Genomic DNA, 19,820 nt, shown 5'->3' with positions numbered 1-19,820 from the left:
AGACTACGCCCACTAGTGTTTTTTTCCCCTTATTATTCCTTATCTCCACCCAAACTGTTTCATTATCCTGATCTTTTGACCCAATATAATTTCTCTGTATTACAGTGATTCCTTCCTTTATTAACATAGCCACCCCACCTCCCCTTCCTTCCTGCCTGTCCTTCCTGATCGTTAAATAACCTGGTATGTTTAATTCCCAGACATTGTCACCCTGCAGCCATGTTTCTGTAATGGCCACAAGATCATACCCATATGTAGTTATTTGTGCCATTAACTCGTCTATTTTGTTACGAATGCTGCGTGCATTTAGATAGAGAACTTTCAAATATGTTTTGTGACACTTAGTTCCTGCTTTTGCCCTTTTTATTACTTTACCTTTTACTCCATACCTTCTGCCCCTTCCTGACACGCTCTGGTTTTTAATTTCCCCACTGCTACCTAAGTCTATGGCTTTCTCTGTTGTCATTTTTATTATTTGCTCTCTAGGAACCTCCCCCCCACTAGTTAGTTTAAAGCCCTCTCTACAGCCCTAATTATATGATTCACCAGGACTCTAGTCCCAGCACTGGCCAAGTGAAGCCCGTCCCAACGGAACAGCTCCCTCCTGCCCCAGTACTGGTGCCAGTGTCCCAGGAAGCAAAACCCATTTCTCCCACACCAGTCTTTGAGCCACGCATTTAACTCTCTAATTTTATTTGTCCTAGCCAAATTCACTCGTGGCTCAGGTAATAATCCAGAGATTTTTACCCTTGAGGTTCTGTTTTTTAATTTGACCCCTAGCTGCTCATACTCCTTTAACAGAACCAGCTTCCTAGTCCTATCTACGTCGTTTGTACCAACATGGACCACGACAACTGGATCCACCCCCTCCCACTGCAAGTTTCTTTCCAGCCCAGAGGAGATGTCCTTAACCCTGGCACCGGGTAGGCAACACAGCCTTCAGGACTCTCGCTCTTGGCTGCAGAGAACTCTATCTATCCCCCTAATAATACTATCCCCTACCACTACAACATTTCTATTTACTCCCCCCTCTTGAATGGCCCCCCGTTCCACGGTGCTGTGGCCAGGTTGCTCATCCTCCCTGCAGTCCCTGCTCCAGTCCCCACAGGGAGTAAGAACCTCGAACCTGTTGGACAAGAGCAAGGGCTGCGGCTCCTCCAGCTCTACCTCCTGGATCCCCGTACCTGCCTCACTCGTAGTCACACCGTCCTGTCCCTGACCATGGGCTACATCTGAATTAATTACCTTCATAGGTGTGACCACCTCCTGAAACACAGAGTCCAGGTACTTCTCCCCCTCCCTGATGTGTCGCAGTGTCTGAAGCTCAGACTCCAGCTCATCAACATGGAGCTGGAGTTCCTGTAGCAGCAGACACTTGTCACAGACATAATCACAGTGAGCCTCAATGGGGTCCACCAGCTCCACATCTCGCAACAGTAACACATCACCTGCTCCATTCTATGTAATTAATTAAAATTTTTATTGTTAGTTATGGACACCCTCTGCCCGATTATAGATGCTAGTATCCCCTTTAATTAATTGGATTTAAATTAAATCAATCCCTCTAATTACACCAGTTAAATGGTTTACCAACAGTCACTCTGCACCAGAAAGGCCTTATTAACTACAACCCACAGAGTTAAAGTTTGAAAAGAGCACCTAACACCCCACTTACCCAAACTCACACTTACCCAAACTCACAGCACTCTCTGCTGACTCGCACTCAGTGCTTGCTCGCACTAGCACTGGTCTTTTTATACTGTTTGTTTGTTTACAGCCAAATGAGTCACCCCTGCTGATTGGTTAGAGAACTGGTTTCCACTGCCTGCTGTGCCAATTTACTCCTACTGCAGTGTTACCTTGTTTTACTCTTCTTAAACCAACAGAGTCCCAAATATTTAACTTTTCCCCTTTGCTTAAACTGCTTAAGTAATCTTATCAAGAATGATTTAAAGAGAAATAACAATTAAAGAACTCTCACACTTACCCAAACTCACAGCACTCTCTGCTGACTCGCAAGTTAAACGGCTGGGAGAAAAGCATTGATAAGTGGCTGTAAACAAGCCACTAATGATTTGAATTGGGTCCCCTACTGCTGCCTGTTGGGTCTGCTCAGCGATGGCAGACCCGACATCGGGAAATGCAGGTATGCACGCTTTGACAGCAGGTTCTTGGCCCGCTGTCATCAATTTCACAGCTGACCCACCACCAATTGGGTCCGCTGAATGCTGGCAAAATTGTGGCCTTGGTTTAGAATGTGTATTTTGTGTTGGCTTTTATTTTTGCATTGTGGCCAAGAGGACGATGTGATGGTCAGTGACAGAGGGAAGGTAAGGAGTGTGAGACTGTTGGTGAATGGGGAATTGGGGTTGAGATTACTGATATCACACTTGAATTAGTGCTTGATGTACAGAAAGTCTAGGTTGCAGCCTCCCTTTCTTTTCCTCCTCTTCTGCCTCATCCTGATCCCCGTCCTCCTCTTCCTCATGCTCCTGCTCCTCAGCTTCTCACCCGATAGTTGGTGGCAAGAACTATTCTCTCATAATGGCAAGGTTGTGAAGCATGCAGCATAACACCACAACTCTTGAGACCCGCTCAGCTGAGTACTGCAGGGCTCCTCCAGAGTGGTCCAGGCAGCGTTCCTTCAGCACGCCGATGGTCTGCTTTATCACATTTCTTGTGGCAGCATGGCTCTCATTATATGCATGTTGCACACGTGTGTGTGCATTATGATCTGAATTCATGAGCTATGTTGTCAGCGGATCGCCCTTGTCACCCAGTAGCCAGCCTTTGGTTTGCCGTGGTGGCTGAAATACAGCTGGCAAAGTGGACTGCCACAGAATGAAGGCATTATGATTGCTGCTAGGATACCGGGCATTGGCCTGCATGATTCGCTGCCTATGGTCACACACCAGCTGTACATTGAGGGAGTGGAATCCCTTTCAGTTCCCGTACATGGCAGATTTGACATGCGGTGCCTGCAAAGCAATGTGAGTGCAGTCAATGGCACCCTGCACCATGGGGAAGCCTGCAAACCTTGCAAACCCTCCTGCTCACTCTGCCTGTTTCTCTCTGGCAAGAGGGAATGAAATGAAGTTATCTCACTTTGAATCGAGAGCCTCAGTGACCTCCCTTATGTAACAGTGGACTGCAAACTGCGAGATGTTGCTAATATCTCCAGCACCAGCCTGAAAGGAGCCAGACGCTTAGAAGTTCATCATCACGGTCACCTTCACAACCACTGGCTATACGGTCCTTGCCCTGCTCTGAGGTTGGAGTTGTGGCTTCAGCAGTTACCAGATTTCAATGACAACCTCCTTAGTGAATGGCAGACGTCTCAAACATTGGTCGCTGCTGAGGTTCAGGTAGGAGACTTGCTCCCTGAACACCCCGGGCAGATATGGCCTCCTGCTGAGTGCCCTTCTCTCCCTTCTCCCTTTTCTAGCAGATTGTCCTGCTCTGTGTGGCCTCTGCTCATTCTCCCAGTCATGCTCAATTCCAAGAGGAAGGCCTACTAGTGCACCCATGTCTGGGAGCAACTGGTGTGTGCAGAAGCCTTGCAGTCAGCAAAAAGTCCTTCAGCACCTGCCACACCACTCCCTGTAGACTTTTGAAACTTGATATAACTATGGAAAGCATCAAACATTTGTAGAATTGTAGAATCAGCCAGAAGAAATCAACCTGCAAGTAGTTGATGATCCCTTTAAATAGCACTGGTGGGGGATCCTTCATGATACTTACCACGTGTTCAGCTGTGCGAGGTTAAGAGAGGGTGTCGGCTGGAGCATGGAGCTCCAAATGGCAGTGCTGGCTTCGAATCAGTGTTGCACGCTGATTGACCTCATGACCTGCCTACTCTGCATACTTCTGGTGGACGTTACGTGCACACTCGCTAACCTCTTTACCAAGAAGGCGTCTGGGCGCGCTTCGCAGCAGAAGTGTGGGCGCACGCCGCAGATGCCATTTTGGAACTCAAGGGCACTCGTTGCACCCAAAAAACTGGTGCTGCTGAGCCCAATTTCGCCTCCCCTGGTGTTTAGCAGTATTGGCGAGATGGTCTGGATTTAACAGGACAGGGTGAGGGCTGTGTTGCTTTGCAGCACTAAGGTGGGGCTGATGAGGTTTGGCAGCATGAGGGAGGGGGTATTTTGTGCTTTGTCATATTTGAAGTCTCTATTTCTGTTTCACACTCACAATAACCCGCAATTTTTCAGCAAGAAATGAGAACAAATCCCCAAATTTTGCCACAATCTTTTGCATCGCAAGTGATGGAGTGTTGGGTACAACTACAACGTAAGTGATGACAAACCCGGCTCCACTGATCTCTCAGTGTAGTTCCAGGGTTGATTCTGTGATCTCAGGTTCTCAGCAGGGAAGCCACACACATGGCAATATGGGTTAGAGATTAGGCTACAGCATTGTAGCCCTGATGCTCTAACCCGTAACACTGTAAGTGTGCACCTCACTGCAACTGAGCATTGTGGAACCATCCCTTATATATCACAAGCCTTTATCCAAGGCTATTTTTGAGTTGTGAGATTTTTTGAAGCTGTTGGTCAGCTTTTGGCAGTTTCCCCAGATTGATGTTTGCGGAAATGATGATTGCTGGAGAGATACCACTAAATTGCAAATAATCTAACTGGTACTCATTTACAAAGCAAATGACAAAAGAGACCCATTAGTCTGACATCAGTAACAGATATAACAGCTTTAGTACAATTTACTTTGGGTAAAGCAACCTCTTAAAAGCTGCACATTTTTTAAAAAGGTACCTAATTACTAGTCTACTAGCTACTGACTCATTTCTGTGTGTTTTTACAGGAAATCCTTTGAATTTGAAGATGCTGTCAGTCTTCAGTCGTCCCACTCTCCCTCTCCTACTGAAAATGGTACATCCACCTCTCCTCTGGAGGTACACAGCAGATTCAGTTCAAAAAGCACTTTAGCAGAAGAGAATGCATATGAAGACATCATAGGTAAGAGCCAGAAGAAAACCATTATGTGACGACCCACATTTACACGTCAAAATATTATAATCGTGTTGGCCATTCCCAAAAAATACCAATTTAAAGAAATGATGATCTCCAGTTTATTATATTTCAGTTATGTTACTTTATTTAGTGATTATTGGCCTGGAATTTGAGGTACAGTAGTAATAATGGCGAGGCTGTCAGCACTCCCCATTATTATTGTGTAAAACTGACAGCAACTTCTGGGGTCCGCACATGCGGTTAAAGGTGGAAATCCGGAAGTTGCTGTCAGTGATAACCTGCTCTTCCACAGGATGCACTGTTACAGCCTTCGCAGCTGGAATCACCACAGAATCACTGAGTTGTCGTGAACGTCAACTATTTGCACATTATTTTTGCTGTAAGGACCAATGAAAAATTTAAACCTTGTTCAATCAGGAGTAATTGAGTTTTTAAAGCTGTACTAAATTATAATTACTGCTGAACAACCTGTCTGGCCCTGAATGGAATCTCATTCCTTCAGAAGAACATTTAAAAATTGCAGATTTTTGAAAAAATGTAATTTGTGTTCTGATATTTACATTTCTCCCTTAATCTCATGTGTACTTCCCAATCTTTATTTTGCTTTCTGTACAATGATTTAAATATGATTTATATTCCTTGCTTTTTACTTCCTGCTTTGCCGTCTGTGAGAATTTTTGAATCTGATTGGCTGATCATCCTGCCTGCTGCCTGGACACCACAGATCCCCTATAAATGGAGCCAAATTCAAAGTGACATTGGAATAGCGGAAGTCTGCGCTCTAGAGCCCACTAAAACTTTGTGGGCTGCTGTTTTCGAGGTCAGCGACAAGTGTTGTTCCTTCTCAGATTGTAAGAGCTTCTACAAATATGTAAAAAGGAAGAGAGTAGTAAAAGTAAGTGTTGGTCCCTTAGAGGCTGAGACAGGAGAAATTATAATGGGGAATAAGGAAATGGCAGAGACTTTGGCCTAGAAATTGAGTGGGCTTAGCGCCCATTTTGCGGCGCTAGAGGGCATTGCGCTGGACTTACAGCCGGTTTTGAAATTGACTAGGGCCCAACATCGGCGTTACACCGGTAGCGCTGCGCCGGCACCAATGACGTCATCGGTGTGCGCAGCATCCCGGTTGCCGTGGTGACGGGCCCCAGCGCCGAAATTCAGTTGCGGCTGCCTCGCCCGTGGCAGCCGCAACTAAGACTCTGGCAACAGAGTCTTGCACGACTTTGCGCCGGCGCATAAAGGTGGAGCGGCGGCCGGACGCTTTCCCGCAGGCCGCCTGCCCGCACCTCCCTTCCCGGACTCCCCCACCCCCCCCCCCTGCGGAACAGATGCTTCTCGGCTGCGAGCCCGGCACTTCCCCGAGGTGCCGGGCTCATTTTTGTGAAGATTTTACCGGCCAGCGGGCGGGTGCAGGCAGCTCCTCCTTAACTGAAGGAGGAGGCCTGCACTTCCCGAGCCTGCCGCACCGCATCGGGCGCCGCAGCGCCGGAATAGCGCCGCAATGCGGCGCGTAGCGCCAGTTTTCAGGCGCAAACAGCCTTCAGTAGCGCCGGCAGCCATTTGGGCGCGGCGCTACTGAATTTTTGGCGCGCACAGCGCGACTTAGCACCGGCGCTAAATTTCCGGCGTTAAGCCCCGGCGCAGCGCAACCTCAATTTCTAGGCCTTTATTTTGTATCTGTCTGCACAGTAGAAGACACAAAAAAGCACACTAAAAATAGTGGGGAACCAAGGGGCTAATGAGAGTGAGGAACTTAAAGTAATTAAGAGCAGTAAAGAAAAAGTACTTGAGAAACTAATGGGACTAAAAGCCGACAAATTCCCTGGACCCGATGGCTTATATCCTAGAGTTCTAAAAGAGGTGGCTGCAGAGATAGTGGATGCATTGGTTGTGATCTTCCAAAATTACCTAGATTCTAGAACGGTCCCAACAGATCGGAAGGTAGCAAATGTAACCCCACTATTCAAGAAAGGAGGGAGAGAGGAAACTGGGAAATACAGGCCAGTTAGCCTGACATCAGTTGTCAGGAAAATGCTGGAATCCATTATTAAGGAAGTGGTAACAGGGCATTTAGAAAAATATGATTAGGCAGAGTCAACATGGTTTTATGAAAGGGAAATCGTGTTTGACAAATTTCTTAGAGTTTTTTGAGGATGTAACTAGCAGGGTAGATAAAGGGGAACCAATGGATGTAGTATATTTGGATTTCCAAAAGGCTTTTGGTAAGGTGCCACATAGAGTCATTTTCTGACACCAGGGGAGGCGGGTTTGGAGTCGGGAAAGGCGGGAAAATTAGAATCAATGAGGTCGGGTTCGAAACCCGACTCCAACCCGCCTCCGTGGGATTTTGCCGGTACCGGTTTTGGAGGTCGGGAAACGCTCCCGCCTCCAGCTGGCCATTGCGTTTATTAACATCTGCAAATGCTTGTTAAGGGCCTCTCTAAGCCTATTTTGGGAGACCCTCGTGAATTTCCCATCATTTCTGGGTGCTTCACGCAACTTCTGAACCACACCAGGTAAACCTGGCGGGTTGACTCGTGGGGGGCCTCCTCACTGCTGCAGCTCTAACAAGACCTCATTCACTGCAGCAAGGATTACTTGCAGGTGCCAGACCTTGGCTTTAAAAGGTCTCTGAGCACATTTAGAAGGCCTTCCGAAGTCGGAGGTGCTACAGCTTGACTCCATCAACTGTGGGACCTCCTGTGAAGAACCTTGCCCCACTTACAATGAGCGCTTCCCCAGAGGAGGCATCTGCAAGCAGAATGGGAAACATTCATTTCCTTTCACCTTGGACCTCAGATGAGGATGAGGATGAGGAGGAGGAGGAAGATGAGGAGGAGGATCTGGAGGAGGAGGAGCAGTAGGAGGAGGAGCAGCGGGAGGAGGAGGAGCAGGAGGAGGTCAGAGCGCCGGTGTTTCGACCAGCGGCAGTGACAGCACGCGAGCACCTGGCTGCCAGGGATGCAAGGGATGAACTTATCATGGCCAGATTTGTATAGGTTGGCCAAGTTGGCACATGTCCTTGGCTCCATGCTAGGACTTCATTGACAATGGACATGACTCTCTTGCCTCCTTTCAGTCAGGCCACCAACCTGACAATGCAAGTGTGGCGTTGCCTGCAATGTGGAGCTGCCTAAGGCTAAGTAACAGATGGCATAACGCCAACATTTTGGCATCAAATCATGTTAATGCTTTCCAACAGGGATGGCATTTGATCAATACACAGAAACAGTCTCCCAATCTGCACACAGACCTGGAGGTTATATCCCTTGCCAGCTGTACCCACACAGCCTTGGTTTCTTTGACAGGCCTCTTCCTCCGAGATGAGTGGAAGAGCACCTCCATGCTAGTTCTCACCCCCTCAAACAACCTTTGCAGCGTCTCATCTGAGAGCCTCGGGTAGGCCCTTGCCTTGGAATTGGATATACGTATCTCAAAAGATGTTGGAGGTGGTGTAGGAGAAGCAGAAATGCTGTGGAATGAGCCAAGGGAGCAAGAAGCCATAAAATTAGACTGGAAAAGTGCTGTCAACAGAGGTGAGTTTCGGTCCCAAAACACTAATTGAGCAAGGGCACCCCACACCTCTGAAATCAAGTGGCCAATCACGGGGAAATCTCAGTTTTTTGAAAACTATCAGTGGAGGCAAGTTTCAGACACACCCAAGCCGAAACCCGCCTCCATCTTGCCTCCAGTGAGAAAATCACCCCCATAGAGTCATAACAGCACCAAAGGAGGCCATTCAGCCCATCGAGTCTGTGCCGACTCTCTGTCGAGCAATCCAGTCAGTCGCATTCCCCCGCTCTATCCCCGTAGCCCTGCTAGTTTATTTCCCTCAAGTGCCTATCCAGTCTCCACTTGAAAACATTGAGCGTCTCCGCTTCCACCACTTCCGTCGGCAGCGTGTTCCAGGATGTTATGCAAGATAAGGACTCATGGGATTGGGGATAATATAAAGGATTGGTTAACGGGAAAACAGAAAGTAGGGATAAACGGGTCATTTTCAGGTTGGCAGGCTGTAACTAGTGGGGTGCCGCAAAGATCAGTGCTTGGGCCTCAGCTATTTACAATCTATATTAATAGAGATAGGAACAGGAGTAGGCCATTCGGCCCTTCGAGCCTGCTCCGCCATTCAATGAGATCATGGCTGATCTTCGTCTGAGATCATAGCTGATCTTACCAGTTCAGTACCCCGTCCCCGCCTTTTCTCCGTAACCCTTAATCCCCTTAGCCTTCAGAAATATATCCAATTCTCTCTTGAAAATATTTATTGAATTAGCCTTCACAGCCCTCTGTGGCAGGGAATTCCACAGGCTCACCACTCTTTGAGTGAAGAAATTCTTCCTCATCTCTGTTTTAAATGATTTGCCCGCTATTTTTAGACTGTGGCCCCTGGTTCTGTGCTCCCCGGCCATTGGAAACATTCTCTCTGAATTCAGCCTGTCCAGGCCTGCCATAATTTTATATGTTTCGATGAGATCCCCTCTCAATCTTCTAAACTCCAGTGAGTACAAGCCCAAACTATTTAATCTCTCTTCGTAGGTCATTCCCGCCATTCCAGGTATCAGCCTGGTGAATCGCCGTTGCACTCCCTCCATGGCAAGAACATCCTTCCGCAGATGGGGCGACCAAAACTGTACACAATACTCCAGATGCGGTCTCACCAGCACCTTGTACAGCTGTAGTAAGGTATCCCTATTCCTATACTCGAACCCCCTTGATATGAAGGCCAACATACCATTTGCCTTCTTGATCGCCTGTTGCACCTGCATGCTCTCCTTCAGTGACTGGTGCACAAGAACACCCAGGTCCCTCTGCACTTCCCCATCTCCCAATCTATTGCCATTTAGATAATAATCTACCCTCCTGTTTTTACCCCCAAAGTGGATAACCTCGCATTTATCCACATTATAGTGCATCTGCCACATATCTGCCCATTCCCCCAACCTGTCCAAATCGCACTGTAGCCTCCTGACATCCTCATCAGAGCCCACCCCTCCTCCTAGTTTAGTGTCGTCAGCGAATTTGGAAATATTGCATCCAATTCCCTGATCCAGATCATTTATATATATTGTGAACAGCTGGGGTCCCAGGACAGATCCCAGCTGCGAATGGACTCACTCTGGAGCATACGCGATGCTGAGGATGTTGTGGATAGCACATTCAGTGAGTTGGTCACACCGCAGGTAAAGGCTAGCTCAGACAGTAAATGGGTGACCAAAAGGCAGGGTAAAGGCAGGAAGGTAGTGCAGGAGTCACCTGCGGTCATCTCCCTCCAAAACAGGTTTACCGTTTTGGGTACTGTTGGGGGAGATGACTTATCAGGGGAAGGCACCAGCAGCCAGGTTCAGGGCACCATGACTGGCTCTGCTGCACAGAAGGGCGGGAAAAAGAGGGATAGGGCTATAGTGATAGGGGATTCAATTGTAAGGGGGATAGATAGGAGTTTCTGTGGCCGAGACCGAGACTCCAAGATGGTATGTTGCCTCCCTGGTGCAAGGGTCAAGGATGTCTCGGAGCGGGTGCAGAGCATTCTGAAGGGGGAGGGGGATCAGCCAGTTGTCGTGGTACATGTAGGTACCAACGATGTAGGTAAAAAGAGGGAGGAGGTCCTACAAGCTGAATTTAGGGAGTTAGGAGCTAAATTGAAAAGTAGGACCTCAAAGGTAGTAATCTCTGGATTGCTACCAGTGCCACGAGCTAATAAGTTTAGAGAGAGTAAGATAGATAAGCTAAATACGTGGCTTGAGCAGTGGTGCAAGGGAGAGGGATTTAAATTCTTGAGGCATTGGAACCAGTTCTTGGGGAGGAGTGACCTGTACCAAGGGGACGGTCTACACCTGAACTGTGAGGGAGCCGATGTCCTCGGGGTAATATTTTCTAGGGCGGTTCGGGAGGATTTAAACTAATTTGGCAGGGGGATGGGAACCTAGGTAGTGGAAAAGAGGGAAGTCATATGAAGTCAGAAATAGATGGTAGAAAGGTGAGAAGCAATAAGCAAAGGAGAGAAACACAAAGGGCCAAACTAATTCATAATGAGAGTGTGAAAAAAGCAAGCCTGAAGGCTTTGTATCTTAATGCTAGAAGCATTAGGAACAAGGTGGATGAATTAGTTGTGGAAATAGAGGTAAACAAGTATGATTTGATTGGGATTACAGAAACGTGGCTGCAGGGTGGGCAAGGCTGGGAACTTAACATCCAGGGATATACAATATTTAGGAAGGATCGGCAAAAAGGTAGGGGAGGTGGGGTAGCATTGCTGGTAAAGGAGGGGATTAATGCAATGGAAAGGAAGGATATTAACTCGGATGAAACGGAATCTGTATGGGTAGAAATGAGAAATAGCAAGGGGAGGAAAACGTTAGTGGGTGTGATATATAGGCCTCCAAATAGTAATATGGAGGTGAGGGAAGGCATAAAAAGGGAAATTAGAGAAGCGTGCGATAAGAGCACAGCTGTCATCATGGGTGACTTTAATTTACATATTGATTGGACTACCCAAATTAGTAAAAATTCTGAGGAGGAGGAATTCCTGGAATGTTTTCGGGACGGTTATCTGGACCAATATGTCGAGGAGCCGACTCGAGATCAGGCCATTTTAGACTGGGTATTGTGCAATGAGAAGGGACTTATCAGCAATCTTCTTGTACGAGGCCCCTTGGGTCAGAGCGATCATAATATGATCGAGCTCTCAGTCGAGATGGAGAGTGAGGAAATTGAAACAGAGACTAAGGTCCAGAACTTAAATAAAGGGAATTACGAGGGTATGAGACGGGAATTGGGTAAGATTGATTGGGTGGTGTTTCTGGGGGGATTGACAGTGGAGAGACAATGGCAAGCATTCAAAGATAGAATGGAAGAATTCCAGAACATGTTTATACCGGTTTGGCATAAAAATAAACCTAAAAAGGTGACTCAACCGTGGATAACGAGGGAAATTAGGGACAGCATAAAATCAAAAAAAAGGGCATATCAACTGGCAAAAAAAAGCACCAGACCGGAAGATTGGGGGCAGTACAAGATACAGCAAAAGAGGACAAAGGGATTAATCAGGAAGGGGAAAATAGAATACGAAAGTAAACTTGCAGCAAACATAAAGACAGACTGCAAAAGCTTTTATCGGTATATCAGGAGGAAAAGACTGGTAAAATCCCAAGTCGGTCCCTTGCAGTCCGATTCGGGAGAATATATAATGGAGAATAAGGAAATGGCAGACCAATTAAACTCATACTTTGGTTCTGTATTCACAAAGGAGGACACAAATAACCTCCCAGGAATATCGGCAAACATAGGGACTAATGAGAGGGAGGAGCTGACAGAAATTAGTATCTCTAGGGATATGGTGTTGGGTAAGTTGAGGGGACTGAAGGCCGACAAATCCCCGGGGCCTGATAAACTACATCCTAGGGTACTTAAGGAGGTGGCCCTGGAGATAGCAGATGCTCTAAGGATCATCTTCCGGAACTCCATTGACTCGGGAACAGTACCCGTGGATTGGAGGGTAGCTAATGTTACCCCAATATTTAAAAAGGGGGGTAGAGAGAAAGCAGGGAATTATAGACCAGTAAGCCTTACATCGGTTGTGGGCAAAATGCTAGAGTCCATTATTAAGGATAAAATAGCGGAGCACTTGACAAATGGGGAAAGGATCGGACAGAGTCAACATGGATTTACAAAGGGTAAATCGTGTTTGACTAATCTGCTGGAATTTTTTGAGGAAGTAACTGGTAAAATAGATGGGGGAGAGCCAGTGGATGTGGTGTACCTTGACTTCCAGAAAGCCTTCGATAAGGTTCCACACAAAAGATTATCATGCAAAATTAAGGCTCATGGGATTGGGGGCAAAGTATTAACGTGGATAGAGAACTGGCTGGCGGATAGAAAACAGAGAGTTGGAATAAACGGCTCGTTTTCGGAGTGGCAGGCAGTGACTTAGATGAAGGGACCAAGTGTACTGTATCCAAGTTTGTTGACGATACAAAGCTAGGTGGGAAAGTAAATTGGGAGGAGGACACAAAGAGCCTGCAAAGGAATATAGACAGGTTAAGTGAATCAGCAATAAGGTGGCAGATAGAGTGAGGAAATATTCACGTTGTTAGGAAGAATAGAAAAACAGAATATTTTTTAAATGATGAGAAACTATTAAAAGTTGGTGTTCAGAGAGATTTGGGTGTCCTTGTACAGGAAACACAGAGAGTTAGCAGCAGGTACAGCAAGCAATTGGGAAGGTAAATGGCACGTTGGCCTTTATTGCAAGGGGGTTGGAGGACAGGAGTAAGGAAGTCTTGCTACACTTGTACAGGGCTTTGGTGAGACCACACCTGGAGTACTGTGCACAGTTTTGGTCTCCTTATCTGAGGAAGGATATACTTGCTTTAGAGGAGGTACAATGAAGGTACACTAGATTGATTCCTGGGATGAGAGGGTTGTCCTATGAGGAGAGATTGATTCGAATGGGCCTGTACTCTCTAGAGTTTAGAAGAATGAGAGGTGATATCATTGAAACATATAAGATTCTGAAGGGGATTGACAGGGTAGAGGCTGAGAAATTGTTCCCCTGGCTGGAGTGCCTAGAACCAGGGGGCACAGTCTCAGGATAAGGGGTTGGCCATTTAAGACTGAGGTGAGGAGGAATTTCTTCACTCAGAGGGTTGTGAATCATTGGAATTCTCTGCCCCAGAGGGCTGTGAATGCTGAGTCGTTGAGTATATTCAAGGCTGAGATAGATAGATTTTTGGACTCTGTGGGAATCAAGGGATAAGGAGATTGGGCGGGAAAATGGACGGAAGAGGAGGAGGAGGAGCAATGGAGGAGGGAGCCACTCAATCTTGCTTCTGCAAGGGCCATGCATGAGCGCCTCATTAGACAGCGCTTCCAATCAATGGTATAGCACATGGCGTTTGCACAGCACAACCTCCTCATTACATCCAAATCGCAGCCCCTATCACCGGGCAAAGATCAAATGAGAAATATCACAAAATGCGCAATGTCAAATTAACAATTTATTATCAAACACAACTCTCTCTTATGAAACACAACTATTCATAAAGAAACACAATCATTTGTCAACAAACACAACTCTTTCTTATCAAACTGAACTATTTGTTACCAAACATAAATATTTTTTTACAAGCATAACTATATGTTCACAAACACAATGGCCTAGAAATTCACTTTGGGCCCGCCAGCTCGCTTGCGCCCGGAAGTTACCGCTGCGCGCGGAGCCACTTGCGCCCGCCGGAAATTCAGTTTCAGCGCCCCACGTCGAAGCCGGCCGCTATTGGGGCGCTGAAACTGAATATCGGCGCGCTAGGTGCCGCAGCGCCACCCGCTGCGGAGCGGCAGGCTGCGGTACTGCAGGCCTTCCTCCCTCTCTTAAGGGGGAGGTGCCTGCAACAGCGAGATCGCCGCTCGCTAGTGCCGGCAAATGAGCCCGGCACCATGGAGAAGTGTTGGGCTCCCGGAAAACAGCCGTCAATGCCGCGGGGGGGGGGGGGGGGGTGCGGTGGAGGAGGCCGGGGAAGGAGGTGCGGGCAGGCGGCCGCCGAAAAAGCGGCCGGCCGCACATCCGCCTTAACTCGCCCCACTAACGCTACAGTACGGCCCCGTTTTCTGATCGCTGTTTGCGGCCGCTGCGGAAGAGGCGGCCGCAACTCAATATGGCGGTCGGGCCGGTAGCGGGGCCGTAGCGGGGCACTGCGCACACCGATGACGTCATCGGTGGCGGCGCAGCGCTACTGGCTAACGCCGCCATTACCGCAGCGCTGAATATCAGCGAAAGCTCAGCAAGTGGCGCAAAAGCCCTCTTTGGGCGAAAACTGGGCGCAAAGCCTACTGAATTTCTAGCCCAATATATTTACAGACATATTAATTTATTAACACACACATTTGCTACTAAAGTATTCTTTACTACCCCTTCTTCAATGATTTTCCTTCCCTTTTGAGTTCTCCCCTCCCAACCCGACTGCTCCTCTGTAATGTGGCCCCAGTGGCTGCAGCAAGGCTGGTGGAAGGCTGCTGAGTCTGGGAGCCAGAGACCGCAGCTGGCCTTGCAAGACGCCCTTGACCAGCTCTGGGCTTGGAAGACCCGGCTGCAGACTGCACCATCTCAGCATGGCGGCAGCAGTCTGGGATGGCTGGGATACAGACTGCGACAAGTGCAGTGGCGGAGTGGCAGTGGTGGGAGCAGGAATGCTGTCATCCTGAGAGAGGACAGCAGGTTCCTGCTGCACTGACCCACTGCCACTCCCCCAGGGCAGCACCTCAGCATCCGGAGCAATCTGCTCGAGCACAGATTGCTGACCTGCTGCGGCACCGTGAGATCCCCGGTGGACTGTGTGCGACCTGGCATGATGGCAGCAGTCAGTGTTTGCGTGGCATCAATCTGAGACTGCATGAAAGCAGTCTGAGATTGGATGCCAGCAACCACTGGCTCCATTTCAGCACTAAGCCGTTGCATTGCTTCGGCCTGTGCTGCAATAGCTGCTGCCACCTCACCCATGACACGCGGCATGAGGTCAGGTCTCTCTGCAAGTTGACCATCCTTTGCAAACTATCAAGGATGGGCTCGATGGTGTGCGCAGAGCTGACTGCAATGCTCGACGTGGACTCCTCCACGCTCCTAGCCAGTACATCCATGCTTTCGGGCACCCTAGCCATTGCACACGTGAGCTCGGTGTGCATGCCCATCGCCCGTTTGGTCAACGCCTCCATATCAACATTCTCATGTGAGTCCTATGCAGCAGAACCCGCACGCGAACTCACCCTCCGGGGAGATGGCCCCCGAGCTTCCCTTTCCCCGTGGTGTTGCTGCAGCCCGCTGGGTCCCGGAGCTTCACCCACATCAGACCCATGTACTAGGCTCCCCTCCAGTGACCACATCGCCCCATTATAGGACCTAGCGCCTTCGGGAAACAGAGGCAGTGAGGCTCTGGCTTGTTGTTCCTCCTCCTCTCCTGTGTCACTGCCACTGGGAGACTGAGAGACAGGCTGGTCAGCTGGTGGCTGATTATCTGAAAGCACAAAGGCACAAGAGTGGGGTTAAGGTCAGGGGAGGGGGGCAGGAAGGGATCAAGGAATGGGGACAATATACTCAGATGGAAAGTGGGAAAGGCTGTGAGGGGGAAGTGGTATGAGAGAAGAGGGAGAGGTGATGAACATACCGTTGTTGTTCCCCAAGAGGGTCGATGTATCCGACGGCCACAGCGCCCATGTCCTGGGCCCCAATGATGTGCACCACTCGCTCCTCCAGGTCTGTACGAGGAAGCTGGTCCACTTCATCTCCTCCCGTTCGTTGCTGCTCCCTCCTGTTGTGAGCAAGCTTGGCCTCCAAGAAAAGGAAAGCGCGTGAATGAGTGTGCAGCTGTGTTTGGCAGATGTGCCAACCATTGTTGAATAGCTATTAATGTATGCAATGCATGAGATGTGGATGTGATTTTTAGTAGGTAGGCATAGTTGGTGGGTGAATGTTGGGGATGTGACGGTTTATACAGTGTGTGCACAGAGTGAGGTTGAGATGGTGACATGTAGAAGTTTTTGAAGCATGTACTCACCCTGACCACCCGAGTGAGGTCGTTGAATTTCTTCCGGCACTGGGTGAGAGTTCTGTGGACCACACTTCTGGCCGACACCGACACATTCTCCTCAAGGCCTGTGGTACTGGCCTCCTGCCAGTGTCCGGGAAGAGCGCTGCCCATCGGCTCTCCACGGCCGCAACCAGAACCTCCAAAGCGAGGTCGCTGAAGTGGTGAGCTCTCTCTCTGGGTCTCTGATCAGCCATGACTTCTTGGAGTGAAGGTTTGCAGCTCCTTGCAGGCCCAGTTCACAAGCAGCAATGATCAGAGTGAGGCTCTGAAGCATGATTAACCCTCCCCTTTAAGAACTGGAAGGTGCCAGTCTGACTGACGACTTTCTAATTGACAGCGCCGGAACTTGATTAACACTCTGAAGATAGTGCCCCGCTCTCCGACATTAGCGCCCTAAGAGAAGTGTGTAGTGCTTGATTTAGCGCTCCACCTCCCTCTTGAGGCGCTAAAACTCAATTTCGCAGTCGCCGGCGCTAAAGTTAGCACCCAGGCAATGTTAGCGCCCCAAAATGGTCGATACTGAATTTTTCCCCCTTAATGTTGAAGAGTGTTAAGCTTAATCTTTATCTAGTCAGTGCACATTAATATTAATATTGATATTAGGTAGAGTTTGCAGTACCACAGTGCAAAAACAAATCTACTGTAGTTAATAAACTGAAATGGCTTTTAGAAACACTGAATTGATATTCATTTAGAAATCTGAATATATCTTCACCATTGTACTTTCAATTCCCTATTCCCTGAGTAAAGTTTTTTAAATTGTTAAAAATATCTTTAAAATACCCATTAATGCAATTTATTTGAATGTACAAATCTCACTTGCCCATTATTACTATGGATTGAAAACTACCTCTAGATGATAGCCTGTATTTGGTAAGAATCTCCTGTGCAAAACAAGTGTGAATCAAGGAGAAAACTCCCGGCAATAGTACTGAAGACTTGTACTCCAGAACTAGCTGCGCCCCTAGCCAAGCTGTTCCAGTACAGCTACAACACTGGCATCTACCCGGCAATGTGGAAAATTGCCCAAGTATGTCCTGTCTACAAAAAGCAGGACAAATCTGACCTGGCCAATTACCGTCCCATCAGTCTACTCTCAATCATCAGCAAAGTGATGGAAGGTGTCGTCGACAGTGCTATCAAGCGGCACTTACTCAGCAATAACCTGCTAACTGACGCCCAGTTTGGGTTCCGCCAGGGCCACTCAGCTCCTGACCTCATTACAGCCTTGGTCCAAACATGGACAAAAGAGCTGAACTCAAGAGGTGAGGTGAGAGTGACTGCCCTTGACATCAAGGCAGCATTTGATCGAGTGTGGCATCAAGGAGCCCTAACAAAACTGAAGTCAGTGGGAATCAAGGGGAAAACTCTCCATTGGTTGGAATCATACCTAGCACAAAGGAAGTTGGCTGTGGCTGTTGGAGGTCATTCCCCCCCAATCACATGACATCACTGCAGGAGTTCCTCAGGGCAGTGTCCTAGGCCCAACCATCTTCAGCTGTTTCATCAATGACCTTCCCTCCATCATAAGGTCAGAAGTGGGGATGTTCGCTGATGATTGCACACTGTTCAGCACCATTCGAGACTCGTCAGATACTGACGCAGTCCGTGTCCATATGCAGCAAGACCTGGACAACATTCAGACTTGGGCTGACAAGCGGCAAGTAACATTCGCACCACACAAGTGCCAGGCAATGACCATCTCCAACAAGCGAGACTCTAACCATCTCCCCTTGACATTCAATGGCATTACCATCGCTGAATCCCCCACTTTCAACATCCTGGGGGTTACCATTGATCAGAAACTGAACTGGACCAGCCATATAAATACTGTGGCTACAAGAGCAGGCCAGAGGCTGGGAATTCTGCGGCGAGTGTCTCACCTCCTGACTCCCCAAAGCCTTTCCACCATCTACAAGGCACAAGTCAGGAGTGTGATGGAATACTTTCCACTTGCCTGGATGAGTGCAGCTCCAACAACACTCAAGAAGCTCGACACCATTCAGGATAAAGCAGCCCGCTTGATTGGCACTCCATCCACCTTCAACATTCACTCCCTCCACCACCAGCGCACTGTGGCTGCAGTGTGTACCATCTACAAGATGCACTGCAGCAACTCGCCAAAGCTCCTTCAACAGCACCTTCCAAACCCGCGACCTCTACCACTTAGAAGGACAAGGGCAGCAGACGCATGGGAACATCACCACCTACAAGTTCCCCTCCAAGCCACACACCATCCTGACTTGGACCTGTATCTGTCAGGGCGAGGCTGGTTCTGGACCCAAGTGCAGACAGACGAGGCGAGAAGCAGGTATGCAGTCTTAAATAAAAGTACTTTACTAGAATCACACAGGTAAACAGTTACAAACATAGGAGCTCAAGACAAGCTACCACTAGGCAAATGGCTTGTCAAGACTGAGCACAGAGGGAAGAAACCACAGAACTTAAATACAAGCAAAAATAGGTGAAACCAATAAACCTGATAAAAGGCAGTTAAGTAATAAACACAGGAGAAACTAGTAACAATTAGCAAAGGGAAAAAAACAAGTGAAGGTGCTATCTAGGGGTTACTGAGGGAACTAAATGGCACCCTCACAGGACCCCCTCCCCTAGGAACGGCTCCTGAGTTCCTCCTGGACGATCAGGATGGCGACGGCGAAAATCCCTGATGAGTTCAGGATCCAAAATGTCCCGGGCCGGAACCCAGGAACGCTCTTCAGGACCATAACCCTCCCAGTCGACCAGGTATTGAATGCTCCTCCTAACCCGGTGACTATCAAGGAGGCGACGGACAGTGTAGGCTTGCTGACCGTCAATCATGCGGGGCGGGGGGGGGGAGGTCTGGAAGCAGGAACCAAGGGACTGGTAAGTACCGGTTTGAGGTGAGAGACGTGGAATGTGGGATGTATCTTCATCGACCGAGGAAGGAGGAGCCGGTAGGCCGCAGGGTTTACTTTTTCCAAAATCCTAAAAGGTCCGATGAACCGGGGAGCCAACTTGCGGGACTCCACATGGAGCGGAAGAATCCGGGTAGACAGCCAGACCTTCTGTCCGGTCCGGAACCGAGGAGCTGGGCGGCAGTGTCGGTCAGCCTGCACTTTCTGCCGAGAAGAAGCGAGCTGCAAGGCGGATCAGACCCTCCTCCAGGTACGGCGGCAGCGTTGGATGAACTTCTGGGCAGCCGGGACTCCTACCTCCCTCTCCTGTTCAGGGAAGAGTGGCGGTTGGAAGCCATATTGACATTCGA

The 19,820-nt window shown here is 48.6% G+C and overlaps 1 protein-coding gene across 1 annotated transcript in view; it reads left to right on the top strand.

Moving 5' to 3' along the window:
* dennd2b (DENN domain containing 2B) overlaps nucleotides 1–19,820 on the top strand; it is a 247,031-nt gene that overhangs the window by 30,873 nt on the left and 196,338 nt on the right. The window contains exon 2 of the mRNA XM_086007944.1: nucleotides 4,822–4,976. Coding sequence (XP_085864070.1) covers nucleotides 4,822–4,976 — 155 coding nt within the window. The remainder of the gene's footprint in view (nucleotides 1–4,821; nucleotides 4,977–19,820) is intronic.

Source organism: Somniosus microcephalus, chromosome 15 (assembly GCF_052327205.1).
Source record: "Somniosus microcephalus isolate GS21.2 chromosome 15, FLI_Smic_1.0, whole genome shotgun sequence".
Lineage (NCBI taxonomy): Eukaryota > Metazoa > Chordata > Chondrichthyes > Squaliformes > Somniosidae > Somniosus > Somniosus microcephalus.
Note: the sequence above shows the minus strand (reverse complement) of the source record. Positions and strands in the feature narration are given on the sequence as shown.